The sequence below is a fragment of the Globicephala melas genome, chromosome 5 (assembly GCF_963455315.2).
Source record: "Globicephala melas chromosome 5, mGloMel1.2, whole genome shotgun sequence".
In the NCBI taxonomy this organism is placed as follows: Eukaryota; Metazoa; Chordata; class Mammalia; order Artiodactyla; family Delphinidae; genus Globicephala; species Globicephala melas.
In genome coordinates this window covers 106,364,477-106,373,836 of record NC_083318.1, presented here as the reverse complement: position 1 = coordinate 106,373,836, position 9,360 = coordinate 106,364,477, and the positions used below count along the sequence as shown (strand labels likewise).

Genomic DNA, 9,360 nt, shown 5'->3' with positions numbered 1-9,360 from the left:
CATGCATACATGAATGAATGAGTGCTACAGACAATGAATCAATGTTCTTATTTTCCCAAAGTCTCACAAGTATTTCGCTGTATACCTAGAAGTTTACTTAACTGGTTTTTATCTCCTCAATAGGATGCTTTTAAAATCGGGACTTATGAGAACAAGGAAGCGAAAGAATTAGGAAAGAAATTGTGAAAAGGAAGAGAATCCAAAGTCAATGCTCAGGACTTCAGAACAACCAGACCTCCCCCCATGACCCCATAAAATTAGTCAATTACTTTTCATGTTCAGCCTTATGCCAACTAATGTAAATGCAGCTATTCCTTACAGAAAGTTAGCGATTCCTGATCTCTGGCTACTGCAATAATGGCTTCATTCTGCTCAACTTATTCAGCAGTGAGGGGCTGAGCAGACTGTTCCCTGGACCTTTCTGTTCTGAGTTATAATCCTCTCCAAGTGCCCACATATGGCCACAGGAGCCCGGAGCTAAAAGGATTTACTGGGAGAATCCCCAAACAGCCTTATGTCTCCAGCGGCACTGGGGTACTATGAACCTGAGTTATGTGATTGTGACATGTGTTTATGTTTTTATATCAAATTTTGTCATTTTGGGTTACTGTATTTTTCTGTATTTGTCTTATAACCCCTAGAGGGCAAAAGCCATGATTTCTATTTCCTTCATAACTTCCCAAGAGTCAGGTACAATGTTTAGCATAAAGTGAACACTGAGCAACTACTGATGATTGTCCAACTGTAAACATTAAATTGAAGGAAAGTGATGGCTTTTAATGGTCAATAAAATGTACCATGTATCTAGTCTTAGGAAACAAAATGTTTATTGAAATGGTGTATAGATAAATTACAACCAGCATGAAACTGTTAGTGGAGTTTTCAGCGTGGGTTCTTATTACTCTTAAAATGAAGTGAGGCTTTGCAAGTCCATTGTCCCATAGGAAAAATATTATATTTTTCTTTTTAGATAGAGTCATTTCATAAGTAAATCACTTTTGAAATGGCCTTTTATACGTCTCCAGCCTATGACCAAAACAAAAAATATATTAAAAAGATACAATTATCTCCATTTAAAAAGAATAATTAAATATGAATGATTTAGGGGTAATAAATATGGAAAAACTACTTAGTCATTTGAAATGCTAGAGTTTGCTCCTATTATATTAGCATATACTAAACTATGTAAGACATAATTTTAAAAATCACCAAGACACAATGACGTGTGATCATTAAAATGCAAACTATCACAATGATTTTATTACATCTTCAGGAAATAAGCTAAAATATTATTACCTCATTAAATAAACAAATTTTAAATAATTCTGCATTCAGTCATTTGGGAATACAGTCCAAAGTGAGTTTTAATTGCCATTCAAGGCTAACTATTCTTAATAAAAGACTTAAAATTAATAAATACAGTAAGAGAAAATGGGAAGAAAATTTCATAAAAGTTTCTGAAACTTTGTGGGTTAACAGAAATGAACATCTAATCCTCAGGGTAAAATGACTTAGTCATATTCTATTTCAACATGATGTTCTGGTCTGACCTGTTTGGCTCCCCCAAGGTGGTATTGCTGTCCTTCTCCAATGGCGATTCTGTTATATGGGATTAATTTCATGGTGGTTTTCTTCATTGAATACCACCGGGATTTCCAAGTGGCCCAAATAATGCCATTATCATAACCATTAGTAGTAGATGTTTTTGAGTAAGTGCCGCCTAAAACAAATTGTAGATGCACATATCACTGCTCTTGAATCTCTTCCCCTCAGAAAGTCTATAAAGAACTGTCTATTATGAAGTCCATTGCCATTTACATCAGATTTTATAGTGTTATCTACTTGCTGAAAATATCCTTAAAGACTCCTAAAATCTCCATTTACAATTGACATAAACTTATTATTAAACAAACTCTTACAGCTGTGTTGTGCTTTCTGGTCACATCCATACTTTAAATGTATTCACTGCTAACAGGCTTAGAACCCCAAATTTCCCTAATTGGTCTCTCTCCCTAAGTTTAGCCATCCTGGATTCAGCTATGATGGACCACCTTTCTGAAAACAGGTCATAATTCCTCATCAGATGATCTCAGGTCATCTGAAAAACACAATTTTACTGGAAAATACGAGGAGCTCAGTTCTGGAATGTTATTTTACATCTCCATTATAAAGTGGAGGCTAGGCTGAAGTGCTTTCACCTCGTTCCTGGACACTAGATCTCCTGTGATTTTGTAAGGGATTGTCGGAGTCTAGTACTGGAGGGTACCACAAGCTATCAACACGGCTACTCTGGACCATATGGGTCAGGCACCTTCCCTGAGAGCTTCTTCTAATTACATGGTTTGTTGGTGCAAAACTAAGTTAGGTTTCAAAAAAAAACATTGTGAAAACCAAAAGGTAAGTTTAAGTAGTTTTTAAGAGGATTCCAAGTCACCTCTTGGCTAGGACAGTGCCCTAAGGAGGGAAGATTGCTCATTTTAATGGATGAGGATTTCTCCATGCATACCTGTTGGGTAGTTACAATAGTTTGTCAGTAAGTAAAACCAGTGCTCAGAACTACTCCAGTCTTAGAGCAAACTATAGCTTGCCCTCCCCTTTTCCTAAAATAAGTGTCTACACTCCTCAGGATGGACTCTTCTCCTCTTAAGCTTTCATAGACATCTGCCCTCACCAATACATCCCTGCTCTTTGCTTAATTCCTCCAGACACCTACTCACTGCTTACTGGATCTATCTGACACATAGCTCATGGGAAGCTGAACCAAGCTACTGTGTTAACAAGCATAAACACGGTAATGTTAGTCCATCCAGATCATATATATGGTAAGCCTAGAGGAGACACCATAACCCAAAGTATCAACTCTGATGGAGGCACGATGAATACCACTGCATAGTTTGCAGCAGTTGGATTTCTTGTAGAAGGACCAATTTCAGGTATAAGCTAGCAGTATTCAATTCTGGTTTAAAATAAAGAACTATATAATAAGCTCTCAATATCTTTATTCATTTCCTTATATTTATTTATTACCTTTTATAAAAATATAGACTATGCACAAATTCATGCATCTAAGGAAGAAAGGCATACCTTGGTAATAAATTCCATTGAGGTGGCCAGCATGACATTTGTTCATCCACCAACCAGATCCATCCTGTTCAGCGCAGTTGCCTTCAAACTTATCGTTGTCATTGTCCCAGGTACTGAACTGCATGCCATTGTGGGATGTGAAAAACTTGTCACTAATATCCTCGCCAAAATCGTAGCCATCAAACGCATCTCCAGCATCTCCACCAATAAAGTAGGCATATGTCATGCGGTATTTGTCATTTTCACCTGTCACCCTGAACGTAGCATAGTCTGCAGTACTACAAAGAAGGGAATAGAGACCTTAGACCCTGAGCCTCAGAAGGCATCTCAGAAGTTCTCTCTTTCATAGGACAATTGTTTGGAAGTTTTAACTTTGCTTCTTAATCTGAAATGTGCTCATTGAATAAAATTTTCTGCAAATCTGGCAAGGGAAAATGGATGTGGGAACCCACACCACTCAGGATGGGTCTAGAAGACTTCAAGGAAGGCTTCTAGTCCCAGGAAGACTAAACATTTCAGCCATCTGAATGCTTTTTGCCTATAAGATCCTAATATCCAATCCAGATATGTGGATGAACCTGACTAATTTCATATTTTCCACTTTTATCTCAGTATGTAGCATGTACACACAGTTCTCATAAACCACATTCATTATCTGACAGTGAGTGACAAACAATGCAGCAAACTTGAAGGAGCTACAGTTCCATTAGCCACTCATACCATCTAAAGTGTGAAGTCCTAAAGGGGTTTTCCTTTCTCAAGGCAGTGTGGCAGTGACAAGAAGGAGGGTTTCCTCAAGCATCACAAAAAAGAAGTTCCCTGTATGGCCCACAAAACATGAGCTATAGGATCAGAGAGAGATTCTCCCCTGGAAAAAAAGTTGTGAATGAGGGCCAGAATTCTATGGAGTTCAGGGAAGAATGGGCTTTGGTGCATGAACAGAGATTTCCAGAAAACATTTAGCTTCCCTGATCTCTAGGACTTGGGATATAGGAGATGTTCTCATAGGTGGTCTACTGACTATGGTATTATACTTTCTGGTTAAAAACTTTAAAAAGTAAAAATACGTATTTGGGCACAGACTATATTTCATCATGCCATAGACGTAACAAGAGGGTTGGATATTGTTTTTAATTTTAATTAGGCATACAACACTCAAAGTGCCCAGGCAGCTCTAGCTCACCAAAGAAGCCAGCTGGTTTCATTTTAAAGTAGCTCTGGATTTGACTGACTGAATGATCATTAAAGCGCTGGGAAATCTGAAGAAGCTAGATTCACTCTTCAACAAGGATAATCACTAAGAGGATGGGTTGTAGAGTTAACCTATCTAAGTTTAAATCCACCCTTTACCCTATACCAACGATGCGACCGTGGAAATGTTAATCTGTAAAATGGGATTAATAGTAGTTCCTGCCTCTTGAAACAGTTATTTGGATTAGATTAAATTATAATTTCATGTTCAATTTATGGTACATATTAAATGCTCAGGAAATACTAGCTATTATTTTGTATGGTTCCAGGGTAAGTGGATTGTACCAGAACACTTAGATCCTGCCTAAATAGGACCTAGCAACTTGGACTGCCCAAGAATCAAACTGACTTCTGGGGAACATAGTTGGATGTGCTCTTCTCATCTGTCAGACTGTCTTCCCCACTGTTCTGTTGAGAGCTGGAAAGTGCATACTCCAGAATGTCTCTACGGCAAAAAGTTAAAAGTCTTTTCTAATAGTACCTGGTTCTGCCATTCCAATCCTCCAACTGCACTCTTAATACATATGGGATGGTAGACTGTGTGCTTATCAAATGAATCTTCTCATTTCCCAGCCAAAATTCTGTGTTTCCAGTAGGAGACAGATGTCCAAACCCTTCTTTATATTGAATCCAGTTTTTCTTGAAATCCACACTGCCATCAAGCCTCTAATTACACAATTGTATGGGCAAAAGGAGAGAGTGGATTATCAGTGCACACACAAAAAAATTATAAACATTTTGTCCAAAATATGGAGGGTCTGATTTCATCATTTACTAAGTGACCCTGGGCTAGCTGCTTCAGTTTTCTCACCTATCAAGTAGCAATAATGACGCTTACTTCTTAAGGTTGTTGCAGGGATTACACCAGAGAATGTAAAAGTACTTAAAAGAGCGACTGGCACATGATAAATTATAAACTAGTAGTTTTAAAACTACTAGTAGTAGTTTTAACTACTATAACTACTAGTAGTTATAGAACTAGTAGTTTGTGGTTTTTTTGGCCGTACGCGGGCCGCTCACTGTTGTGGCCTCTCCCATTGCGCAGGCTCCGGACGCGCAGGCTCAGCGGCCATGGCTCACGGGCCCAGCCCCTCCGCGGACCGGGACACGACCCCGTGTTCCCTGCATCGGCAGGCGGACTCTCAACCACTGCGCCACCAGGGAAGCCCAAAACTAGTCGTCTTAAAAAGACTCCTAGAAGACTCCAGAACACCAGCTTGATATTGCTGATTCTTGTACTGATGGCAGAAAGATCAACCTATTGCTCAATCTGTGTCTACCAGCCAGAGCTCCCATCACTCACTGGCGCTGAGTGCCCCCTGCAGGATTAGTTGTAACAGTGGTCAAAGGTAAACAATGCAAGAGGATTTGCAGTGGGTGCCTGGAGCTGGCAAAGGCAATAGAGGGTCCTGATCTTGGAACAGCCTCAGTGTATCCTCTGGGTGACATCATCTTCTTGTGATGGGCAGCCCTAGGTCTTGATGTACCTGTCAAGAGAGGTCTTTTCAAGTTCTTTGTCACTATGATATTGTGATTATGTGCCATCATGAATCTACAACAGCAGGGCCAGCATAGTAGAGAGTCACAGCACAGACTGAAACCAGACTATATCCTTACTCTGTTACTTATTAATTATGTGACTTTGGGCAAGTTATTGATACTCAGCCTCTTGTGCCTGTTTCCTCCTCTGTGAATAGCGATAAGAAGGCAAAAACTACCGCAAAGGGAAGTTGTGAGTGTTAATTGAGTTAATGTTCACAAGGTGCTTGGAAACGTATCGGGCATATAGCAGAACAATTAGGTGTCTATTAAATACATTTGTTGTGGGAAAAAATACCTTCTGAAACACAGTCCATCCATTTCCAGACTCATCAATTTCACAGTATACTAAGAACTGCTGCTTAGCTTTCAGAGGTTTGATAAAGTAAAGCCCACTCTCTCTGGCCCCCTTATTGGCAATGTCTTGACAATCTGAAAAAGAAGAAATGTTTGTGGTGGTTTGAAATCCAGGTAAGACTGTGCCAGCCTTGAAAATGACATTTTTAACTTGTCGTAAACTATTCACTTCCTGAGAAGTATTTTCTTACTTCTCACGTGATTATTCCTTTAAAGTATTTTTTTTTTAGCTACTCAAGAAAAGTCTAAGCAGACTGTTTAGATTTAATAGCTAGACATTTTCCAATGTATTTGTATACATTCCAATACATACAATCTCCTTTACTTTTTATATTTGCTTTGATGAACTTAATCCAATATAAAACTTTCACTTACCTTTCCCAGTTGTATCATGTATTTTCACTGTATCTTGACAAGGTTCCTGACACTTTGCTTCCAGTTGGACCACTTTCAGTTTCAGGTTGATGATTTTTTGATTATTTGAATTATATATTTCCTGCAAAAATCTATAAGCAAAATAATAAGATAACCGAGTATTCCTTTTAGAGGAATAATTTTGTATATTCTTTTAAAAATACCACCTTATTTTCTCAAGAATTATTTCCTGATAAATTACTCCATTCTTGGAAAAAGTGTAAAATGACGTTAATAAATAAATTGAGGTGAATTAAAATTCTAAGCTTTTTGGAAAAGAATATAACAGGGTCCTTGCCAATAAAGAGTATCATTGTTAAGTGGCCTTTCTGAATTTATCTTTTGCATAAAGGGCAGCAGATAATGAGGTACACAAGTGATGACCTTGATTAATAGGAAGACCCTCTGGTGATTATTCTTGGGACAATATTCTTAGGGAAAGAAAGGCCCTGTTCTGAAATTCACATGTGCTGAAGCATTATTCCTTTTCACTTGTGGATTTACTGAGGATCTGTTTATGGACTTCAATCTTATAACTTACATAGGAAAAGTATCTGGGGCACTACCTTACCTAAAATAAAATAACAGACATTTTCCCTTTCTTCTTAGTGTTTCTATTTACACAGCTTCAGCAAAAGCCTGGAGGAAGTGAAAACTCCTGCTTTTGTTGTTTCTCACAGGGATGCTTGTACATATTCAGAAATGATAGAAAACTACCTACAGTACATAGATTGTCATCTCTTTCTTTGAGGTTCAGGATAGACAAACTATTTGACCACGTTTTTCTCTACTGCGCCTTAGAAAATTTCTACACTGTAGTCTCCTTCAACTTCAATGATGGGCAATAATAATGCAAATCATAATGCTAATAATATCACAATAATAATAATAGCCCTCTGATATCAAAAAGAGGATAAATCCCTCCTGGGCCACTTTTCCTCAGCCATCATTCATCTCAATTTCTTATACTACTTTGAGAAAAATTTAGGAAAAAAATTGAGGAAGAAACTAAAACTGTATCTGAGACCCTATGTTCAGAAAGTCTACGAGTCCCTGGGAAGTTGTTAACAGAGACATCTTACTTTCAAGAGAAGGGAGGAGAATACGTAATTGCAGGTTCCATGATCAACAGGTAGCTTTACAATGTTTGTTACACTTATCTCTTAAAACACATTTTTTTCTGCTCTGCCTTCAGTATAATTTACTTTTGCAGCCAAGATCCTTCCTATGTCTCTGCTTACAAATTCCTCACCACACATTTGTTGACATTCTTATAAAAAGAATTTTATTTTCAACACCCATATTCCCATCAGTTTGAATTTATGTTGTAAGACAAATGGGGGTGAGGGGAAACATTTTGGTAAATACGGTCATAAAGCATTTGAAGACACCTAAAACATCTTTCTCCCACATGATTTTTTTTTCTACATCATTATTAAAAAGCAATTACAATCCAATACAACTCATATTGCCTAAATACTTCTATCTCCACTGTGTTCAAGATGGTCAGGCATCATGTCAATTAGATACAAGTAGAAAAAAATAAAAAGATTTCTTCTACTGAAGCTTGGAATATTGAGTAAACACTAGCTCAGTCTTGGAGAGCAAATTGAAACAAAAAATGCTTACCGAACTGTTGATTCATGTGTTGAAATCAATGTTTCGTATTTCATAATTTCTTCCAACATTTTCTTGGAAATCTTGGTAGCACTCTCTATCCCATCTGTAACATGGGATCAGAGACATAAAAATACGTGAACAAACAGAACCACTGAAATAACAGCAAAAGAACTTCACAGATGAAGTTCTCAGTCAGTGGTGGTTAGATTCTCACTTGGCTTTGCTGGTCCATCAGGGTGGTAGCTGATCTGGATTGCTTTGACCAACTCTTTGGCTTCTGATGTCTTGTTCTCAACCTGACGTAAGATGCCTTCCAAATTCTGTAGATCCTTGTCTACACTGGTTTGGTAAGTAGACAGGAAATCTGCAATTCCACAGGTAGTTGGGCAATAACTACCCTGAAAATACAATAATAGAGTGCTTTAAAATCCTGATAAAAAGCTACATAAGATCTACTAATCAAAATAGGTAAAACCTAGACTCCATTAAAAAAAAAAGTCTAAACTGCCAAATGATATTTGAGAGAGAATTTCTTTTATTTCTCTGCCCACGTCCAGTGCAAACACAGCGAGAAACATAAAAACTACTTACAAATCTTTCATCTAAGATGCAGCAGTTGTCTCGGGTAGCAATATACTAGAGGAGAAAAATACAGACATTTCACTAGTTTATCGTATATTTTCTTATTTTTAAGCTTTCCATTTAAAACAAATACGTTTTGTAAACAGCACACTTACTGCCAGGCATGTTGAAGAGAGCAATGAAAGAGTGTAGAAGCAGAGGATTAAACTCCGGGGGTGTGAGGACCAACTCATGGTGTCGGGGGTGCCCGGTGGTCCAAGCCTGAAGGGTCAGAACTGTGACATTTCGGCTCCAATTGTCCCTTTATTTAAGTTCCGAGGATGGCAGGACCACCAGTGGCTGGAGGTGATCACGGGGCTTTCTTACCAGGGGGGCGGGATGTCTTTCCGTCTCTTTGTCCTCATCCTGGCCCCGGACTAATGTTTAGTCAGGTTCCCAGGTTTTGCACACAGGTCTAAGCTCCTCCTTTCTGGCCCAGCTCAACCCTCCTGCGAAGCCAACTCTTCTGCAAAG

At 38.3% G+C, this 9,360-nt stretch overlaps 1 protein-coding gene across 1 annotated transcript; it reads right to left on the bottom strand.

The window, feature by feature from the left end:
• Positions 1-1,511: 1,511 nt before the first annotated feature.
• Positions 1,512-9,080, bottom strand: FGG (fibrinogen gamma chain). Its single transcript, XM_030878317.2, has 9 exons — positions 9,003-9,080; positions 8,857-8,901; positions 8,480-8,663; positions 8,275-8,368; positions 6,607-6,737; positions 6,173-6,306; positions 4,817-5,001; positions 3,085-3,362; positions 1,512-1,720 (listed from the first exon to the last, which is right to left on the bottom strand). The coding sequence occupies exons 1-9, from the start codon at positions 9,078-9,080 to the stop codon at positions 1,512-1,514; spliced, it is 1,338 nt and encodes a 445-aa protein (XP_030734177.2).
• Between the last annotated feature and the right edge of the window lie 280 nt (positions 9,081-9,360).